General features: G+C 47.7%; 1 protein-coding gene across 1 annotated transcript in view; it reads right to left on the bottom strand.

Moving 5' to 3' along the window:
• Positions 1-1,524: 1,524 nt before the first annotated feature.
• Positions 1,525-21,264, bottom strand: part of DOCK2 (dedicator of cytokinesis 2) — a 417,766-nt gene continuing 398,026 nt past the window's right edge. The window contains exons 45-52 of the mRNA XM_068534609.1: positions 18,226-18,402; positions 16,719-16,802; positions 8,640-8,777; positions 6,642-6,769; positions 5,574-5,739; positions 4,418-4,538; positions 2,935-3,077; positions 1,525-2,069 (exon numbers count right to left, since the gene is read on the bottom strand). Of these exons, the coding sequence (XP_068390710.1) occupies positions 2,007-2,069; positions 2,935-3,077; positions 4,418-4,538; positions 5,574-5,739; positions 6,642-6,769; positions 8,640-8,777; positions 16,719-16,802; positions 18,226-18,402 (1,020 nt within the window). The 3' untranslated portion in view covers positions 1,525-2,006. The remainder of the gene's footprint in view (positions 2,070-2,934; positions 3,078-4,417; positions 4,539-5,573; positions 5,740-6,641; positions 6,770-8,639; positions 8,778-16,718; positions 16,803-18,225; positions 18,403-21,264) is intronic.

Here is a 21,264-nt window from a genome sequence, read left to right as displayed (position 1 = left end):
ATAACTGCATCCAACTCTCTTAAGAATTTTCTCATTGGAGTCATTAAGAGTTAAATCTAAGAAAAACAATATGGTTAATTGTGCTTATTATTATAAGTTTGGGTTAGTAGCCCTGATTATTATAAGGGTTATTTATTATAAACTTCTCAGTAAATAGAAGACATTAATATTTTATAAATAGCTATGGAAGTCTTTTGCATGGTACTTGCTCTGCGGGTTTGGTGAATATCAACTCTTGCCTTTTCTGTGCTCTGTCCTGACTCCTTTTGGGCAGGAGAAACCCACCCTAACCTCGCTGCCCTACCCCCTTCACAGGGGACGATTCCTTTACCCCCAACGTCTCTGTTCCTCACCTGACCCACTCTTTCTTCCAGAGTCCACCTCTGGCAAAATCCTATGATGAGAAAAGTTAGCTTTGGGGCTGGTCCTTGCCTCTCCCGATACCCTCGTTATCACACCCTGAAACGTCTCTCATTCTGGGCCTCACCGCTCCAAAGATCTTCCTCTAAGCAGTATTTAAACTTCACCCATGGGACTTCCCTGACAGTCTAGAGGTTAAGACTTTGCCTTCCAATGCAGGGTGTGCGGGTTCAATCCCTGGTCGGGGAGCTAAGATTCCCACATGCCTTGGGGCCAAAAAAAAAAACAACAAAAAAAAAAACCCGAAACATAAAACAGAAGCAATATTGTAACAAATTCAATAAAAAGACTTTAAAAATGGTCCACATCAAAAAAAAATCTTTAAAATAAATAAATAAACAAATACATAAATTTCACCCACCGCTCACAGCACCAGCCGTGAAGCCATGAAGATGCCCTGGTGGGTCCAGCTCCTCAGCTCCCTGGGGACACTCCTTTGCACACGTGCACTTCCTTGCCCCTCTGGAAAGTGAACTCAGCCAGGTTCCGAGCCTCTGGGCGCTGTCTCCTCACCTTAGAGCATCCATGATGCAGCCAAATCCCCAACTACCACCGAAACAGAACTCACTGGACTGTTGAGGAGAGAGTGGAAGCTGGACCGGGCAACAGGGCTGGGGCTTGGTGAGGGGCCGTGGTGGCTACACGAAGAGACTGGGGTGGACAAAAGCGACAGACGGCCCGTGCGTGAAGGCATGCAAGAGGCAGCACAGAGTTAAAGCCAAGTTTCCTGTCCAGCTGCCAGTTTGATCCCAGCCTTTCCATGTATCACGTGTATGATCTTAGCTCACGTCGTGCCTCTGTGCCTCGGTGTCTTCATCTGGGAAATAATGTAAAGTACGAAACTGTTAACCCAAAATAAAATAAACGAATATTTAAACGAACTGAAGTCGCAGAGAAGATTCTTGGGGGTGGCACGAACAAGGTGGGCGGATTTGCACTGGGATGGGCTGGAGCCAGGTTTCTTAACATCACTGGAGGCCCTGGGCCTGCCTGCCCTCCCGACCATCCCCAGGAGCAACCTGTCCAGTCCTGGGCCTTAGGGATTCAGCTGATGGAATTATGCAATGAGGCTTGCTTGAGTCACGGAATCGTTTTTATTGTCAGTAAGAAATAGCAACACTTTGGAGATGATCAGCTAGAAAAAAGATGGGTTGGCTGTATTAAAAAATGTAAAGTACAAGACTGTTAACCAAAAATAAAATAAAAGAATATTTAAAAGCTTTTCTGTTCAGCTTAGAAAATGAAACAAAAATATAGCTCCTTATACCTAAGAAACTGGGCTATAAAAAGGTATGCCCAGGATGCTGGGGAGAGCGTACTGGGAGAAGGCATTCTTGATGGATCCTCGTGTGGCTAAGAATCCAGATGGGCGTCGTCACCCAGCACCCGGCTCACTGGCCCTGGTGATACTGGGTCTGTCACTGCTGACAGTTCTGGGGCCTAGATCAGCCCATTCCCTCTGCCCGAGTGCAGGCAGCCGATGGACGGTCTCCCCACTCTCTGAGGCATCAATGTCCCACTGTGTGTCTCCTCTTCTGGAAACTCCCATCCTTGTCTCCTTAGGTGCAGCCCTGGTCAGCAGCATCTCACAGGTCGGCGGACAGTAAGTCGGAGGTCTGCTTGCCTTCTTCGGCAGGTTTGCCAGCCAGCTGCGTGGGAGAAGAGGATAAAGAGACACAACCCAAAATGGGGTTCTCACGAGCACCAAAGCAGGGCTTCCTGTCCCACTCACAAGGGCCGCTGAGCTGACCCCTCCCAGAACCCAGTGAGCCTGAACTGCCGTGACTTTGATTGATGTGACCAGAAAGGCTGTGCCATGCAGTGGTTAGAACACAGGCTTTGCTGTTTCGCGGAACTGTGTGAACTTGGGCAAGTCGCTTACCTAACTCTGTGAGCCTGATAAAATCCTCACAGTGGAAGGTCAAATGGGATCATGTTTGGAAAGGGCTTAGCATGGTGCCTGACTCACTGCGCGCTCATGGTGAACTTGCAGTTCTTACGGCAGCGGAGTCCTGCTTTAATAGCACCCTGAGGATCAAGGTGTCAGTGGTACCTTCATCTTGAGCAAAGACTGACAAGTAACAATAGGAGATGGGACTTGAGAAGTCAGGGCTTGGAAACAAAACTTTTAAATAGTAGGATTCTGTGATATAAGCTGAATGGGAAAGTTCTTCCAAAAGAATTAAAAAGCACTTTTAGCTGCCCAGGCGCAGCAAGGGACAGCTATGGTTTCTCAGGTCCCAAGGGCCCTGCACACCGTCTGGCACATTCCTGCAGCCCAGCTGGGGTCCATCCTGCTCAGGGCAGCCACCTGGGGGCCAAGAGGAGAACTGCACTCTGGGCATTTCTGGCCACCGTCCCCACCCTAGGGGGCCCTGCCCATACCTCCCTGAGGGTGACCACACGTGCACACGCGCATATACACACACACCCCCATTTTCTCCTCTCTCCGCCTCCCCCTCTTCCCTTCCTCCTCCCCCCACCCCCCCTTCCTCGCACTGTCTGGGTGCTCACCATTGTCTTGAAGAACTGATTTACTTTCTTCCGCTTGAGCGTCTTCTTGTCGCCTTCTGACAGAGGGAGGAAGGTCTGGCTGAGGCGGGGGGATGAGTTGGCCTCTTCCGTCCCGGGCGTGCCGGCCACCGAGAGCGTGTGGGCTGCGGGAGAGCCGAGAGCTGCCGTGAGCGGTGGGCAGAGAGAGGGTGACTTCGGGGGGCACGTGGGAGACGCGCGGGGGACAGAGATAGAATCCAGGGAGAACAGGTGGGGGGCCAGGCAGGAGGCGGGAGGCCCGAGTGCTGCCGTGCTGGGACTGTCGAGCCTCTCCATCCACTGTGCTGAGGCCTGCCCAGCCCCGCACACGGCAGCCTGCAGCGTGGCCCGATCGAGGCCTCGTCCAAGGGCTTCTGGGCTGGAAACACGGGTCCATGGTGGGGGAAGGCCCTGGCCACTGGGCCCCTGACGTCCTCAGGGAACAGGGCCTTTTGCCCAGGTCGGGGAGATCGTGTGGGCTCACTCTTGTCTTCCAACACGGAGAACCCAGAGGTCCCGGGAGGAGAGCATCTCCAACCAAGGTGTCATCTGGTGATTATGGCCCCCAGCTCAGAGTCACACAGACGACTCTGACCCTCAGTTTTGACTTTGGGTACCTGGGGGTAAGAGCACAGACCTCAAGGGCGTTGTGAGGCCTGCTGCGAGGACAAGAGTGAAACGGCCGCAAGGGGGTGTCCTGCCTGGGGAGGCTGGGCAGTGGGATACAGTTCCAGGGGCCTCCACTACTTAGTGGCTGGGACAGTCAGGAGATTGACATTCTCAGTGCCTCAGTTTCCTCATCCATACAATGGGGCTGGTCACATGATCTACTTCATAGGTTTGCACTGAGGCTTAAATGAAACAACGAAGGAGGAACATTTGTCACCAAGCACAGAGTGGCCGACACCAGAGACTTGCCACGTGCCAGATGGAGCGCTCTTGGGCAGGCTACATCCCCAGTTAGAGCCCCAGGTCCCCCTCTGTGAATTAGCAAAGGTCATCTGTAAGCTGCAGACCTCCTCACCGGACAATGAATGAGTGATGGGGGAAATGGAAGTATCTGTGCATCCAACACTCTGCAACTGTAAGATGTGGCAGCAATTTCTGTAAGTCCAGGAAATAGCCTTCCAGGCCCCAGAGGGAAACACGGGCTGAGAGACTTACCAGGGGCAGACTTCCGATCCCTGGGAGGGCCTGGCTAACTGAGAAGCCAGGACCACCTGGTGGGACATACCACATTCCCAGTGGATCCTGAGCTCCAGAGTGACAGCAGGCCTCCACCCCAGCCCTGGTAGGGCCACAGAAGTGGGTGGGTGTGGGGAGACCTCAGAGGACAGGGGGGCTGTGAGCAGAGCCTCTTACCCCCATGGTGCTTAGCTCACTTTGCTGTGTAGATATGGTTCCCACCCTCCTCCACCCCCAGACACCTCTACACCCCCCGTGCTGGTGGTGGCAGGGTGCGTACCTGGGATGGTGGGCATGGACTGGCTGGCGAAACTCATCTGAGAGAGGATGGACGCCCTGGGGGCGACGGCCACATGCTCCGAAAGGTTGGTGTCACTCATGAACTCGTGCTTCCTGGAAAGCTGGATGAATATATCATGCCCACACGTGCATACAGAGACACACAGACACACACACACACACACCACAGAGGCTTAGCATGAGGCAGTTCTAGGCCCTGAAAAGTCAGCGATAAGGGTTTGTCATGGCTTCTATGGACCCAGCCCCAAGTTTATTTATTCTGTTTTGCGTCACTCTATGCCAGCGTGCCATGCATGGTTGCACAGGTTGTATACTATACAACTCTGCTGTGTGTATGTGGGGTGGGGCAGGGGGGGCATTCATTTAGACTATGGTGTGAATGACGCCCCCTAGAATTGTGAAACACAGTCTTTGTTTCCAGCCTTCTCCCCCTGGCAAGAATAGCCTCTGAGGCCTACTGGGAAGTTTGTGGGGGATTCTTTCGTCGCTGGAAGGCATCTCAGCTGGGCCCTTGCCCTTTCATCCGGCAGCCCTCCCTTCCCAGGAGAGTAAATCCCTCTCCCCCTTCCAGGCTCCCAGAATGCTTTCAACAAACCTCTCTTTCAGGGGGAAGCTGGGGTTGAACCCAGGGCTGTCTGGTACCAAGTCTCATATTAAATAGTTATTAGTTTATAAGACAATAACTCTTAAAGTCAGGGCAGTGAGAATTTCATCTCTGCATCCCCAGCTGGGCTCCCGGTCCACTGGAAGAGCTTAGCAGAGTCTGAGATGTCAGTGGTTAGAATGGCCCTGGGGTGGGGATAGAGGGCCGAGGTGGAAACACCTGGCCCAGCTCTGGGAGGGCGGCTCTCCTGCTCAGTGGTGGACCAGGCAGCTTCTCCCCAGCCTCAGAGTCCTGTGAGATGGTAGAAAGGACACAGGGACAGCCTGGGTCATATCCCACTCTGTCACATCCAGGCTGCAGGGGCGCCAGCAAGCACTTCACCTCCCTGCCCCTCAGATGCCACCTCAGTAACCCCACTTCACTGTGAGAGTGAGGCTTGAGCGGCCCACGTCTCGGGGCCCCAGGCGGTGCGCCGGGCATGCAGTGGAGATCTGCCGATGGTGTCAGAGAAGATCCTGCCTTGGCCCCTCACCCGCTTCAGGTCTGCCGTGGGCTTCTCGTCCGCAAACACCACACTGCTCCTCTTGCTCCTCTTCTTGGACCTCCGCAGCTTGACCTCTGGCAGAGTGCTCCCTGGGAAGATCGGCTCCTCTTGTTCCACTTTTGGAGTCTTGGGAGGTGCTAATTCCAGGTCGAAGCTGAATGGCAAGAGCGACAGCAGTAAAAACTGCAGTTAGAGCTTCAGTGGAACTGTCTTGCAGACCCAGGCTGACTGAGCTGTCACCACGGGGTCGGGGGGTAGATCAGCTCACCTGGCAGAGTTTGGGAAGCCACTTGCTTAATTTGCAAACACTCAAAATACAGGGTAAAATAACATTGAAGGCGGTTGAGCCAGAAGACTGGTGATAGGAAGAGAAAACTGGTTAAAAATATGGATCTGGATTCAAATCTATGCCACTTTTTAGCCAAATGACTTTGGGCAAGTCACTCAACCTCTCTGAGCCACAATTTCCTTTTCAGTAAACGGGGGTGTTTGCAGCAACCTTGCAGAGTAGCCAAGAGATGAGGTCAAGGACCCCTTAGCACATTCTCCCAGAGAGAGTTCTCCATCACAGGATCTGCCATTACATTCGTTGAGTCGGGCCAGGTCGCACAGATGGCTCCAAGAAAGTGGAAGGCGAGAGGCTTTTCTTGGCCGAGGAGGGGAACCCCGACAGAGGTACAGGTAGGTACAGGAGGAGGAGTTCTGGGATGGGGAGCTGGTGGGGACAGGAGCCCCGGCAGAGGCAAGAAGATGAGGAGCTCAGGCTGGCTGATGGAGGTGGCTGGACGGGGAGCCTGTGGGCTGTGCAGTGTCCTGCTGGGTCCTCAGGAAAAGCCACCACACCTCTCTGGGCCTCGACTGACCCCCTAACAATGGCACTAAGCCGCACAGGGTAGTTGTGAGGGTTTTAATGAGGTGCCAGGTGGGGAAGGGCTTTCAAACAGAAGGGCATGGAGATGTAGAAGGACGGCCGAGGGCAGAAGGGCAAGAAGCGAGGCTTTGCTGAGGGCTAGGCCGGGGCAGGGGTACGGGGGGCTGCCTGGGGTGGGGACTGACCTCTCGGAGGTGACTTTGCTGGGCGTGCTGCAGTCAGAGTTCATGGAAGCCATGGAGATGATGGACATCTGCCTGTAGGAGCGGAGCATGGACCGGGGCCGGCCCACTCGCCTGTCCTCGAAGTCGGGCTGCGGGCGGGGAGGAGGGGGTGGTTAGCAGCCAGGTCTGATGTCAAGGCAGGGAGGGGGATGGGGTGACGTGGCCTCCACATTACTGCTGCCTTCCTCCTTCACCTGCGTGGGGCAGAGCAAAAACTTCCTGGCTGGCTGAGGCTATGCGCAGCTGTTTAATAAAGAATTTGTCAGGCCTTTATTCCTGGTTCCTGGGAGATGATGTCTAAATCCTTGCAATTTCCCCACTGGTAGGAGTGTCTTTATTTTTCATGGTGGCCCCTTTACACTGATGGGAAGACTCAGGATGGGGGCTGGCCAGAAAGACCAACCTTGTGATTACAGGGCTGGGACTCTGGGCCAGATAATATCAGCTCAGCCTCTGGGGAGGAAGGGGGACTGCAGATTGATGTCAATCACATGGCCAATGATTCATCCAATCATGCCTATAAACCCCAATACAAACTCCAGACACTTAGGCTAAGGTGAGCTTTCCTGGCTGGTAATCACACATGGATGTGCCAGTAGGATAGATATGGTGACATGTCCTGAGGACACAGAAGCTGTGTGTTTGGGACCCTCCCAGACCTCACCCTATGCTTCTCTTCATTTGGCTGGTCCTGATTTGTTTCCCTGATAATAGAACTGTAATCAGAAGTACAGTCATCCTTCAGTATCTACGACCTCCAAGAATACCAAAATCCACGGATGCTCAAGTCCCTTACATAAGATGGCATAGTATTTGCATGTAGCCTATACATATCCTCCAGTATAATTTAAATCCTCTCTGGATTACTTATAATACCCTAATACAATGTAAATGCTATGTAAATAGTTGTAACTATAATGTAAATGTGAGGTAAACAGTTGCCAGCACAGCAAATTCAAGTTTTGCTTTTTGGAACTTTCTTGATTTTTTTTCCCCAAGTATTTCTAATCCTCCGTTGGTTGAATCTGAGAATAGGGAACTCATAGATATGGAGGGAGGGCCAACTCCTTGACTTCTGTGAAATTATCAGACCTGAAGGGGTGGTGGGAATCTCCAAATTTGTAACCAGTTGGTCAGAGGTGCAGGTGGCCTGGGAACCGTGGTGTCTGAAGTGAGGGGAGTCTTGTGGAGGACTTCGCCCTTAACCTATGCAATGTCACCTAACTCTGGGTGGTTACCATCAGAACTGTATTGGGGTGTCACACAGGGAGTGCTGGAAGAGGCGACCTGTCTCATGGAAAAACTGTTGTGCCAGAAGATAGGAGACCTGAGTTCACCTCCATGCTTTCCAGTAACTCACTTCTCGTCTCTGGGCCTCAGTTTTCCCATCTGTAAAATCAGAGGGCTGGGCCAGATGGCCTCTGAAGGACCACACAGCCCTGACGTTTTATGATGCTACTCTCTGGGGAAGAGGATAAAGAAGAAGTCTCGTGAGCACCAGGCTGCTGGCCTCTTGAGGACACGGAGCTTATTAGTGGCCCAAAGCGCTGGCTCTGGAGGCCATCAGAGCTGGGGCAGTGAACTGCACTCACTTGTTACATAGCCTCTGGCAAGTCACTTACACCTAGGAACCTCCAGAAGAGACACAGGGGTTAAAAATCACTCCCAGGCTTGTTGTGAAGACGAAATGACCTAAGTGCTTAAGATTAGACTGGCACATAACAGGTGCTTCATCAACACTGCTTTTATTATTAGCACGGTCCCTTGAGTGCTAAGGCCTCAATTTGTAACTGGTGTTTATCTGGGGTGACTTTTGAGGGACCAAGTTTCCAGAAAGGTTCCCTGGATTGGCCCTGGCACTGCAGGCTCTCAGGTCCTTCTCCTCAAGGGCCGGTTCCTTGGCTCCAATCTCATCATCCTCCCTGCCCCACCCCTCCCGGCCACAGGGACCACCAGTACCATCTCTCTGACACCGTACTCCTTCTCCACCTTCACTTTCAGGTTCTTGAAACATTCCTCCATCCGGTCGTGGAAGGGCCGCAGATTTTCTGACACCCTTTTCTCATGGATCTTAATCCCAGCTCCCAGGAAGGGGATCTGGAGAGAAAGGTGGTAAATGATGAGCCAAAGGTTGGCCAGCTGGCCCCATGGAGGTGGTGGAAGCAAGTCTGCCTGCTGGGAATTTGTTGAGGGCTTTAGGGTCTTGGAAACCTTCAAGCGGGGTCACCAACCCTGAGAAATGGGAAAGCTGCATCCTTGGGGTTTGCTCTGAAAACAAGACCTCTAGGAGAAAGACCTCCGGCTGCCCTTGCCCCACAGGAGGGCTGGACGCCCCCCACCCCCATTAGAAGCCACGTGTTAGGGAGAGTCTGCACCTTACAGAATCTACTGAGGGGCAGAGTGTGAGACCAGAGGAGAGGACTCTGTGTTGCTTTGACTTAAAGTCTTGCCCCAAGAAGTTCTTGGCAATGCAAAAGGGAAAGTATGATTGTCAGAGGCTGGGAGACAGGAGAAGGGAAGGGTTGAACAGAAAAGGAGGAGTGGGCACAGCCTGGTCTCACAACACAGGAGATCCAGTGATACCACCTCACGTGGTTGCTGAAGAAAGATACCCAGATGTTGACATCGTGGAGTTAACCAGCCAATAGGGAGTTTTTAAAAAGTGATGTAAAAAAGCCTTGGGAAGATGAGAGGGGAAGAGATAATTGACGTGAGACAGTTAAGCTCTTATTTATCAACAGAGGGGGTCAATAAACACTGGCTAAATGGTAGATACAAGGACAGTAGCCAAGCCACAGTGGCTACGACGAGCAGGAACGGCTGAGAAAGTTCGTAGTGTGGCCTCAGGGAAACACAATGAGGGCTGCAAAGAGTAGAATATAGATCATTTTGAGGAAAAACATGTTTCCATGATGGTGACATAAAGACATTTCTGCCTCCTTCTCTTGGAGGGCTCCCCAAAATGACAAAGTGAAGGAGAAACTGAAATTCCGTGAGACTAGGAGACATCTATGAACTTGGCCCACAGTACATCGGGTGGAAGGTGGATGGTAACTGACCTTCCAGGGCAGAGGAGGAGTTGGTGGTAAGAGGCCAATCTGCCTCTGGGAAGCCAGGAAGGGCTCAGGGATTAGAGGCACCAGGTATCCCAGAAAAGCTAGAGTGAGTTGAGAGGCTGAAAACAGAGGGATGGGTTGAAATTCTGTGACAGGAGCAGTTAGATGGCCAGGTCCCTACTGCTTTACCTGGTAGCCAAGTGTTATATTTTCCCATTTCCCCAAGAAGCAGGAGCTTATCCTCTAGAACAATTAGAACAAACAGCTATGGGGGCTGAGGGGTACCAGGCACAACAGAGGGCAGGGATGAGGAGCCAAACAAGAAACAGGGGGTTGAGGGAAAGTCTGCACACTAATAGACAGTGAGACCTTCACTTTCCAGTCCCCAAATTGTCAGCAGTGCAGGAGCCTGGGGTACCTTCATATGCAATAGCTTGAAGGGTCTGTCCTGGAGAAAGTGAATGGCGCATGTTATACAGACGTTTGTGGATCACTCAGTTACCATATGTAATGCCATCCAGGTGACAATACCTTCTCTCATGTGCACAGAAATTCATTCAGCTTTTTTAGTGCCCCACTCTTTACTATGAACAGACTGCCAAGGATCACCAGGCACTGAAGGAAATTCTCCAGTGTGGAAGACAGAGATCAGAACCAACAGATAGGAAAAAAAGCAAAAAGGGAGGGAGGGAGGGAGGGAGTAAGGGAGAGAGGAAGAAAAGAATGAATGGACTAACATGGAAGAAACAGAGCATGAAGAGAGCTTAAGAAAACTTTATTTTTTAAAAAATAACTAATATATAGAAAAAGAAAAAATTTTCTATCCATGAAACAAGACAAAGATTTTATTTAAAAAAGAAAGGAATGGGACTTCCCTGGTGGTGCAGTGGTTAAGAATCGCCTGCCAATGCAGAGGACATGGGTTTGAGCCCTGGTCCAGGAAGGTCCTACATGCCACGGAGCAACTAAGCCCATGCGCCACAACTACTGAGCCTGCGAGCCACAACTACTGAAGCTCGAGTGCCTAGAGCCCGCGTTCTGCAACAAGAGAAGCCACCGCAATGAGAGAGTAGACCCCGCTCACCGCAACTAGAGAAAGCCTGCACGCAGCAATGAAGACCCAACACAGGCAAAAATAAATAAATAAATTTATAAAAAAAAGAGAAGGGAATGATAATGGAAATACTACATATCAAAACTAATGAGATAAAAAGTTTTAATGGAGATAAATGTATAGCTTTAGTTTTACATGTTAGAAAAGACAGAAAATCAATTAGCTAAGTATCCATCTCAAGATATTAGTAGAAGGACAGCAAACTAAACCCAAAGAGAGTAAAAGGAAGGAAATAATAAAAGTAAGAGTGGACATGAATGAAAAAGAAAACAAACTGACAACACAGAGGATTGACAAATCCAAAAGTTGGTTCTTTGAAAAGACAAAAACATTGATAAACACCTTAAAGGGCTAATAAAAAAAATAGAAGGTACCAATAACCAATATCAGAATTTAAAAAGGAGTATCACTATAGGAAGTACAAGCATTATAAAAGATCATAAGAGGATAATATAAAAAAGTTTATGTCAATAAATTTAATATTTAGATAAAATGGACAAATTGCTAGAAAAATACAACTTACCAAAAAGGGGACAAAAGAAACAGGAAATCTGAAAACTATTACATTAAATACATACTTTAAAACATTCCTGGCCCATATGGCTTCACAGACAAATTCTAGCAAACATTTAAGGGATAAATAAATGGCAACTTTACACAAACTCTTAAAAATTTTTAAAATAGGGAGTAATTTTCAACCCACTTTTTGAGACCAGGGTAACTTTGTTACAAGAATTGAACAAGGATATTATAAAAAAGGAAAGTTATAGGTTAATATCTCTTTTGAGCACAGACACAAAAATCCTGAAGAGCATATTTTCAAATAGAATCCAGAAATATATAAAAATGATAATACATTATGACCCAGTGGGATTTATGTCATACATGCAAGGTTGGTTTAATAGTCCAAAATCAACTAATGTAATTCACTGAATTAGCATAATAATGAAGAAAAACAATATGAGTATCTCAATAGATGCATAAAAGGCATTTGACAAATTAAAAACCCATTCATGATAAACTAGCAAACTAGGCATAGAATGGGACATCATCTTTAAAATATTCCACTCTGTGAAATACTGACTCTTGCCCTGATGTGGGAGACATCAGGGCAAGATGTACTCTCTCTCTTCTTATACTCATCAGTGCAATGAGGGAAGAAAAATAACTAAACAGTATAAGATTGGAACAGAAGAAGTAAAACTTTTTATATTAGCAGATGATATGTTTGTCTGTAGAACATCCAAAAGAATGTACAAACAATTTGACTTATTAAGTGAATTTAGTAAGGTTGTTGGATACAAGGTAAACATACCAAAAAAAAAAAAAAATTGTGATGATATTGACAAACAAAGAGAAATTAAAAAAATACCATTTATAATAGTTAAAAATACCAAATACCTTAAAACAAACCTAGTAAAATTTGTGAAAGACCTTTCCAGTGAAAACTACAATACTTTGCTGAGTGAAATTAAAGAACTAAAGAAAGGGAGAGAGATTCCATATTCATGTACTGGAAGAATCAATTATCATTAAAACAGAAATTCTTCCTAAATTAATCTACATGCCTAATATATTCCTATTCAAAATCTCAATGTGTTTTGGGGGTGTGTGAAAATTAGCAAGCTGATTTAAAAATTTATATGGAAATACAAAGGACTAGAAGGACCAAGACAAATTTGAAAAAAAAAATTGCAGTACTGTCACCATCAGATCTCAAGAGTTACTATAAAGCTACAGTAATTAGGAACAGTATGGCATTGGACAAATAGACCAATGGAATAGAGTAGAAAGTCCAGAAACAGACTGACACCTATATGATCACTTTATGTCAGAGTTGGGAGAAGTAATAGTCTTTTCAACAAATGGTGCTGGAGTAATTAGAAATCTGTATAGAAAAATAATTTACCCCTTACTTCATGTCAGTCAAAATGGATCATATACTTAAGAGTATAGGACAAAACAATAAAACTTTCCAATAAAACACAGGAAATATCGTCATGATCTTGGGATAGCCAGAGATTTCATAAAGTGAAGACAAAAGTAATAATCATTAAAAAAATTGATAAATTGGACCTCGTTAAAATTACGAACTTCTGTTCTTAAAAATACATCATTAGAAAGTAAACAGACAAGCCACAGACTGAATGAAGATATTTGCAATACATATATTTGACAAAGGACTCATATCTAGAATATATATAAACTCCTATGAATTATTAATAAAAAGACAATTCAGTTAATAAAATAAGTAAAAGATGTGAACAAACATCTCACAAACAGGTTATTCAATTAGCCAATAAACACATGGAAAGGCGATGAACACTGTTGCTCGCAAAGGAAATGCAAATTAAAATTAAACTGAAACACCACCTCACAACCACCAGAAAGACTAAAATTAAAGACTCACGGTATCATGCGTCAGCGAGAATGTGGAGCAACCTAGACTCACAGGAGTTCTTGGTGGGAGTGTAAATTGGCTCAGCCACTTTGGAAAACTGCTTCCTGGTATCCAGTAAGGCTAAAGATGAACGCATGACCCAGCACTCCCACTACTAGATAGATAGTGAGGACACTGAGTGCTTATGCCCATCAAAAAACATGAACAAGGATGTTCGTACAACTCTTTCCATACTATCCAAAACCTGAAAACAACCCACCATCAACAGGAGAATGGATATATACATTAGTATATTATTGGTATATTGTATAGTCACACAATGGATAACACTTAGAACAAAAAAAGAAAAACTCCTCTTGCATGTAACAGCCTGGATGAATCACAAAGGCATTAGAGTGAAAAAAAGAAGCCAGACACACAGTAACACATACTGTATAATACCATTTTTATGACGTTCAAGAACTGACAAAACTAATCTATAGTGATAGAAGTTTGGCAGTTATCTGTTAAAGCCAGATATTCTCACATACTATAACCAAGCAATTCCACACCTAGGTATACATCCAACAGAAACTGTGCATGTGTGTGCCAAAAAGACACACACAAAGATGTTCAGAACAGCACGACTTGTAATACCCTCAAACTGAAATCGACCCAAATCTCCATCAGTTGAAAAATAAATAAATATGTTTTGGCACAGTTATACGGTCCAGCTGTATAGACTATTATACATCAATGAAAATGAATAAATGATTGTTATGTACAACAAAATAAATCAATTTGAAAACATAACAGTAAACAGAATAAGTTAGACACAAAAGAAGGAACACTGTGTGATTCCATTTATATATAGGTCAAAAACAAGCAAAAGTAAACTATAGTGTTCAGAAATGAGTGCTTGGGTGGTTAAAAAGTATTTTTAAAAAGCAAGTAAATGGTTACTGTAAAAGCAGGAGAGGGGTCAACCTTGGGGAGGGCTGGCAATGACTAAAAGAAGGCACAAGAGAGGTTTCTGGGTGCTTGAGGAATTCTGCTTCTTGATCTGGTGGTGGCCACATAAGTATACACTGTGACAACTCAGTGTGCTGTATATTTTTGTTATGTGTAGTTTTCTGTATGTAATATTTTGTGAAATATTTACAAGAAGAATGTACTGTAGACATCTTTCCATGCCAATAAATAGAGAGGAAATCTTTACAAAGGAAAAAATTAAGAAGCAATCACTCTTGAAATCCATGAAATCTTGAACACATAATGCACTTTGCACTTCTAGCTTCTGTTGGGTTGTTAGCGGTGCAAGTACATCTCCCTTTGAAATCTAAGGGTCTCGTGTTTTGAGAAAATCCAAAGTGGATGTGGCTTTGGCAAACCAAGATCCAATCTATAATTAAGCTCCAAGAAGGGAGGGAGGGAGGGAGCAGGCCCACAATTTTATCCAGCGCTTTATTTCTGTTGCCTGGCACACAGTTGGGACTCAATATATATTTAAGTTGCAAGAATGAATGGAATAAAATGGAAGAGCTAATCTGCTGTGTGTAACGTAAAAAAGGTCACCTTCACCCTGAGCAGGGCAGCATCTTTTGAGTATTTAGGATGCTGGACTCTTTTGAGTGGGAGGAATGCGGCCCAGGGCAATCCCCTTTGCAGGCTCTTAGAAGCTGTAACATCAAATACATGCTTTCAAAGTCTCCTTTCTTTGCTTGTGGTGCCACTCTATTAACTGCCAGACTTTGGAAGAATTTCCTTAGAAGGCACAGCCTGGTATCAGCTGTGCTGTGAGGCCACAGTCTGGTCCATGCTTTGGGTGCAGTGAATACAGCCCAGGGAGTCCATTACCAGGTGATAAGACATGCGCAGTAGAGAGGCCCAGGACGGTGAAATGGATTGAGAATGACGCCCGACAACCAAACACATTTGTGTGACATGTTAGCCCTCCCTGGGGCACCCCAGAAACAGCTGAGGAAGGAAACCAACCAAAGCTGAGTCTTCCTGCTTCCCAAGTTGGGGATGGGGAGGGGGACTATCATTATTTGCGTATTAAAGGACATGATGACCTCGGAAAGCTGGGGCTCTTGGGGGTGTCTGGGTTTCACAGGAGGCACAAGGTAAGAAGGGAGAGAAAATTCCAGACTCACAAAATGCATTCAGGAGAGTGTATCTGTGCAGCGCCTGGCGTTTTATTTTTAAGGCCTCACTCTGCATAAATTGGCAGAGGCAGAGAAGGACCTGAATTAGGAATCCTTATTTTAAGAAAAGAGGCTGCACCCAATGCTTCTCATTCCCTAATTCCCCTAGAGTGACAGAAACTCCCTACCACAGTAGCTCGCTTGTCTTTGCACTGTGACTGGCAAGAAGGGAGGAGGGAGGGCCGGCAGCTGCAAATGCTGCCCCCTGCTGCCCTGCTCGCCTCCCCGGCCTCCCCCCAGCGCACCCTCCACAGCCCACCCTGCGTCCTGGGTGCTGGGTGGTCTGTGGAAAGCAGGGAGATGTTTGAGGAGGGGCTGCTGCAGGCCTAGACCGGGAGCCTGGTCCTCTGAATGCCTCTGGGCGAGGGGTCTGTGGATTGTTTCTTCTCTAGGGAGTGGCAGAGAGCAGGAGAGAGCAGGAGGGAGAGAAAACACGGGAGAGGGAGCCAGAGAGAAAGCAGAGGAGGAGGGAGGGCAGTGGAGAGAGATGAGGAAGGGAAGCAGAGCCAGGAGTGAGGTGTGAGGGGGGCAGCAGAGAGAGGCCAAAGTCAGAGAGGGGGCGGGGAGCAGCCAAGAACTTCTAAGGAGAGGAGAAAGACAGAGACACACGCACAGCAAGAGTCAGAGAGAAGGAGATCGTGGAGGGAAGGGACAGAGGGACAAGGATGCAAGGAGAGGACAGAGAAGCAGATAGCAGGATAAAGCAGGCGGGAAGGACAGTCCTTCCACGGTGCCGGGCTGGGCTCCGGAGGGATGAGCAGCTTGTGCAGAGTGCAGACCCTTTGCCCGAAAACCAACCGAACCGAGGCCTCGATTATTTTCGAAACCCGATATCCATCTGAGCATTATCTGCAACAAACTGGGTCAGCCTCAGGAGGAGGAGAGGTGGGGTAGGGGCCGAAGTCTTCCATTATCTGACTGGCGGGTGCTGGGTGTGGTGGGAGGTGGTGGGAGGCGCGTGGGACCCTGGCTTTCACTTCAGTCCCCCTGGGAGAAGCCACCTCCTGAATTCAACACTCAACAGGGCAGTCCTGGCAACACGCAGCACAGCATCCCTGCCCGGCGCCAGTGCAGCAGCCCACAGGTGCAGCGCCCCAAATCCCGCTTCCACGATGCACCCGCTCAGGTGAAGACAGAGTCAGAAGAAAGGCCAAAAGCCAAAGGGCAGGAGAGCAGGTGAAACTCGGCCACACCAGCCAGAGGCTAGCAGAGGGCAAGCGAGCCGGGGAGGGGAAAGGACGGACACAGGGCTGGCCTATCTCCAGTCCGCCTCTGCCTTACCTGCCACGCAATCAGGTCCTTGAGGCGGCTCAGCTTGTCCTGGTCCTCGGGGTGGTCCCTGGTGTACTCTTCAGTGAAGAAGGCCTAGGAGGACAGACAGACGTTGGGGGTTCCCTGTTCCTTTGCTGTGGACCCCACGACCCACCTCTCTGGCCCTGGGAGAGGGTTCCATTTGACAGGGACAGGAATGAGGCCATCCCTACGTGGATGGGCAACAGTCAGGGACGTGTAGGGACTGACGTTTCCTCTTCCTGGGGCTCAGACCGGCATCCACTGGGAAAGGGTCACAAACCCCAGGGAAATGGTTCTTGAAGAGGGGTCTCTGGACCCGCAGAAGCAGCAACACCTGGGAACTTGCCAGAGATGCAAATTCTCAGGCCCCACCCGGACGTACTGAGTCAGAACCTCTGGGGTCGGAGGTGGGGTGGAGGCAGCTGTGTGTGAAGAAGCCCTGCCGGGGATTCTGCTGCCCAGGCAAGGCACCGTCCCAGGCGAGAAAACTCAGTAAGGAAGTTCACCTGGTGGGCTTTCCAGCTCACCTCCCTCATCGTGTGTGACCCTGGCAGCCCCAGCTCCTTCTCGGCTCCTGTTCTCAGTGTGTGCACATATATACACAGACGTATCACCCCTCAAGGCTGAACAAAGGATTACCAATGGACGACTCTACGGGGTGTCCAAGGGTAGCTGGAAGGGCTAACTGGAATTACTGTCCATGAGTTATACTATTGTGCCGTATTCCTAGTTTTACATCAATGGATGACATGGAAAAGATAATAAAGAGTTCATCATGAGATTTATGAGAATGAAGAGTCCATTTTTCCCTCAGCGTCCCATTAACGTATGGCCTAGGTGAAAGCCAAATAAGGACTTTCTATTCTATTTCAGTGCTGGGAAAGGTTATGTCTCCTTATTGAGTAATTATTTTCCCCCAGTGGAAAATGTGACTCATGTAACTGATGGCTTTTCCCTTTTCACCACGGACACCAGGAGGCTCAAAAATGAAATCTGTGGCTGAAATGTGTGGGGATTTCTTGGAGGGTCCTTATGACCTGAATATCTAGATTATAACTCTCGCATGAGAGTTGATCTCCCATCCCTTCTGTATTTTCAGATTCCGTGTTTCATTCCTTCCCATTTCTAGAGGTCATTTCCATCATCTATAGAAGAGATGGCTTTACACAAGTAGCATGTACTTTGATTTGTGGCACTTGACTTTTATGGTCTGGCTCGTGAACATCCCAGAGCCTTTTCTTGACAAAGGCATCTCGATGTGCCCAGTGGGATAAGGGACCTCTATGACCCCTGACAGAGCATGGCATTGAGGGTGGGAAGGAGATGAGAGTGAGGCTATAGAAACTCTGGAAGGTGTATGAGGTCCAAACAAGCTGAAGTGTCCTTTTGAGGGACAAACAGCCACAGTTAAGATGAGTGGCATGTAGCTGTGTCTGCTCTGGGCCCTCCTGCCACTGCTCTGTCCCCACCAGGGCCTGGAGAGGGAAGCCCTCACCTTCTCATACTTGGCGAACCCTCCCATGACAGCAGGGTCCACGATTCCATTCAGGAGCATGGAGAGCGGGTTAATGGGGAGGCTTTCGTCACTCTGGTACTGGTTTATCATCATCAGGATCTTCTCATTGGCCATGGACATGGTTTCGATGGCGTTCTCCAGAGGGCTAATTGTGGTCTGTTGAAAACGAGATCACCAAGAAGAAAGGGCCTCAGCAGGTCGCTTTAAAAACAGATAAAATTATTGGTATTGGTTTCATTTGGGGTTGGAATTCAAATGAGGCAATGCTCCCCAAGGGGCTGTAGCAGGCTCTTGTGGTAACTACTGAGCCCTGGGGGTTGTCAGCTGTCTGGGGAGAGACAGGCTGAATTTGTGCTTAGCAAGAGAGGGATCTCCCTGGGGAGATGAAGGTAGGAAGTGTCAGGCACTCGCTGGGGTTTCAGAGGCTGGATGTGCTCCAGGGAGGGTTTTTCTTCTTATTACCTGGTGAAAGACGCTCCAATTCAACCCATCTGGTATTGGTTGTGCACCTACTATGTGTGAGCACTTAGCTGGAGGGATTAGAGCAGCTGACGATATGATCACCCGGCCTGGCCCACAGTAGGTCCCAAGACTTGTTATATGAGGGGTCACTGCTCCAAGGTAGATTCGGTTTAGTTGGGAAGATAAAACTAACCACCTCTTCAACACCTCTTAGAAAGCAAGATAAACGGAGTGCCATCAGGTGCTAACGGGCATAACAGTGGTTCCCAAGAGCATGGGATCTAGAGTAAAACACTAAGCAAGAAGTCTGCAAACTTTTTCTGTGCAAGGGCCAGGTGTTGTCTGTGGCAACAACTCAACTCTGTTACTGTAGGAAGAAATCAGCTACGGGCAATATGTAAATCAATGGGCACGGTGGTTCCAATAAAACTATTTACAAAATTAGGCGCAGGTGGGCTCCGGCTCACAGGCCATAGTTTCCTGACTCCTGAACTAAACTAAGCAAATAAAAATGAGTGCAAATCTCAGCCATTTTTTCTGTGTGACCTTGGGCAAGTTTCCTAAACGTTCTGAGCCTCAGTTGACTTACTGGTAAAATGAGGATAAGAAAACCTACTTCAAAAAGTAGCTGGAAGTTATTGTTATTAACTCTTGTAGGTGTCAGGACAGGAACTAGCAGCTGTCCTAAGAAGGGAAGGCTCCCTGGGTGGGGCAGGGTGGGTGGGGCTGCAGGGAAGGGCGAAGTAATCTGGGAAAACTTCATGGAGGAGGGGACCCTAAGTGTTGCCATCTGTTCAGTGGTGGTGCTACAGGGCCTGCTTCAGTGGGGACATAGCAAAGATTAGTTGAGATAATATGACACTTGACTTATAGCAGAGTTCTTTAAAAAGAATATACAAATCAATTTTCACTGCAAAGTAAAGGAGCTGTTACAGTGGAGGATTACTGGACTGAATGTCAATATTACGACAGAGTATGAGTGTGTTTCATGTTTGGTAATTGCAATCATTGTTGCTTTTGTTGTGGTCATCCATTTACAATGCTTGGTGTCAGTCATTTATCTCTTGTAAAAATAAAATACAGTGTGTGTGTGGGGGGGGGGGGAAAAAGCAAAATAATAAAATAGGCAAGTCATGGTGTCCCCTCCCAAAAAAAAAAAAAAAGATCTCTCTTCTACCCCATTTATGTGTATGTATAAATGCATTTATTTATTATTGATTGATTGGATTTTAGTATCCTTTCTAGGATTGGGCAAGAGGCCTTAGAAATGTGCAAGGTTTTGTCATTGGAACTGAAAATCCCTGTATTCTGAGATTCTCCAAGCACTGAATCTTTAACTTAAGGAAAACCAGAAAACCTGCACATCACCTAGGCAAGACCATCAAAAGATTTTCTCTGCCCAGGGCTCTGCATAAATAAATGAGCTTCCTGTAATAAGTAATAAGAATTAAAAATATGCATGCTTGTGTTAAAAAAAAAAAATGCACCTGCTAGTTATTGTAACTGTTGAGTATATGTGAAGGGGAGAACCAGCCTCTACAGCCATGCTCTTGGTCATCTTTTTAAACCATTTCCTTAAATCCCTGTGAAATCTTAGCCTCCTCACCCCGCTTCCTTGTTTCTGGACATTTTTGAAAATGGCTGTCTCTGCAGTGAGAAGGCCCTGGGAGTAGGCTCTCTTCTCTCTCTCTCTGTGATACAAGACACGGTGACACACAATGTCATCCTCTTTCTGTCACACATGCACACACACAAACACGCAAACACAGTGAGTGCACGCACACACACACACACACACACACACACACACACACACAGCTGGGGGGGAAGGCTGCTTGGCCTGGTAGAGGCGGCAGCCCATGTTCCACAAGCTGCAACCCATGGTCCAGTTTCTGTCAAGCACACAGACCAACCCTGCAGGGGCTTCTCCAAGCTGAGGTCTAGACTGAGTTCTAAAGGAAAATCTATCACAACCACTTGGACTGAGCCCAGTACCACACCTGGATTTCAACAATGGCCTGGTATGTCTGAGAGACTCATGCTTTACGGTGAGTTATTAAAAATGGAAAGTCCTGTTGATTGGCTTTCGTCCTCATTTCTGAAGCTATTTTTGTATCCCTATGTCTTTAACCTCGTTACAGACAACAGGACAGAGAATGAGAATGAACACTCCTTTGGATTCTCACCTCTGGACATTTGTGTAGATGACTACATCACTCTCAGAGCAGAGCAATGGGGGTTACGTATTTGGTGGAAGACCTGGAGGTCCGGAGCTGGTAACAGTTATAAAAGCACTGATCACGGTAAAAGAGATGGCGCCATTTGTGGACTGCCTCCTCTGTGCCAGCCCATGCTGGGTGTGTCCCACACGTGCTCTCATTCAATTCCCCCAACAACAGGTAAGTCCTTCACCTAAGGGTAGATGGGGCAGCGCTGGGGAGAGAGCACCAGTGTCCTAATTCCAAAGGCGAGCTTCTCTCCCCGATACAGACCACACTCTGCTACCAAACTTGCCATACACTGGTTGTTAGGACTTGGTCAAGCCCTCAAATCTCT

This window comes from Eschrichtius robustus, chromosome 2, assembly GCF_028021215.1.
Source record: "Eschrichtius robustus isolate mEscRob2 chromosome 2, mEscRob2.pri, whole genome shotgun sequence".
NCBI lineage: Eukaryota > Metazoa > Chordata > Mammalia > Artiodactyla > Eschrichtiidae > Eschrichtius > Eschrichtius robustus.
The sequence above is the reverse complement of the archived record's forward strand: the minus strand, read 5'-3'. Positions and strand labels throughout refer to the sequence as shown.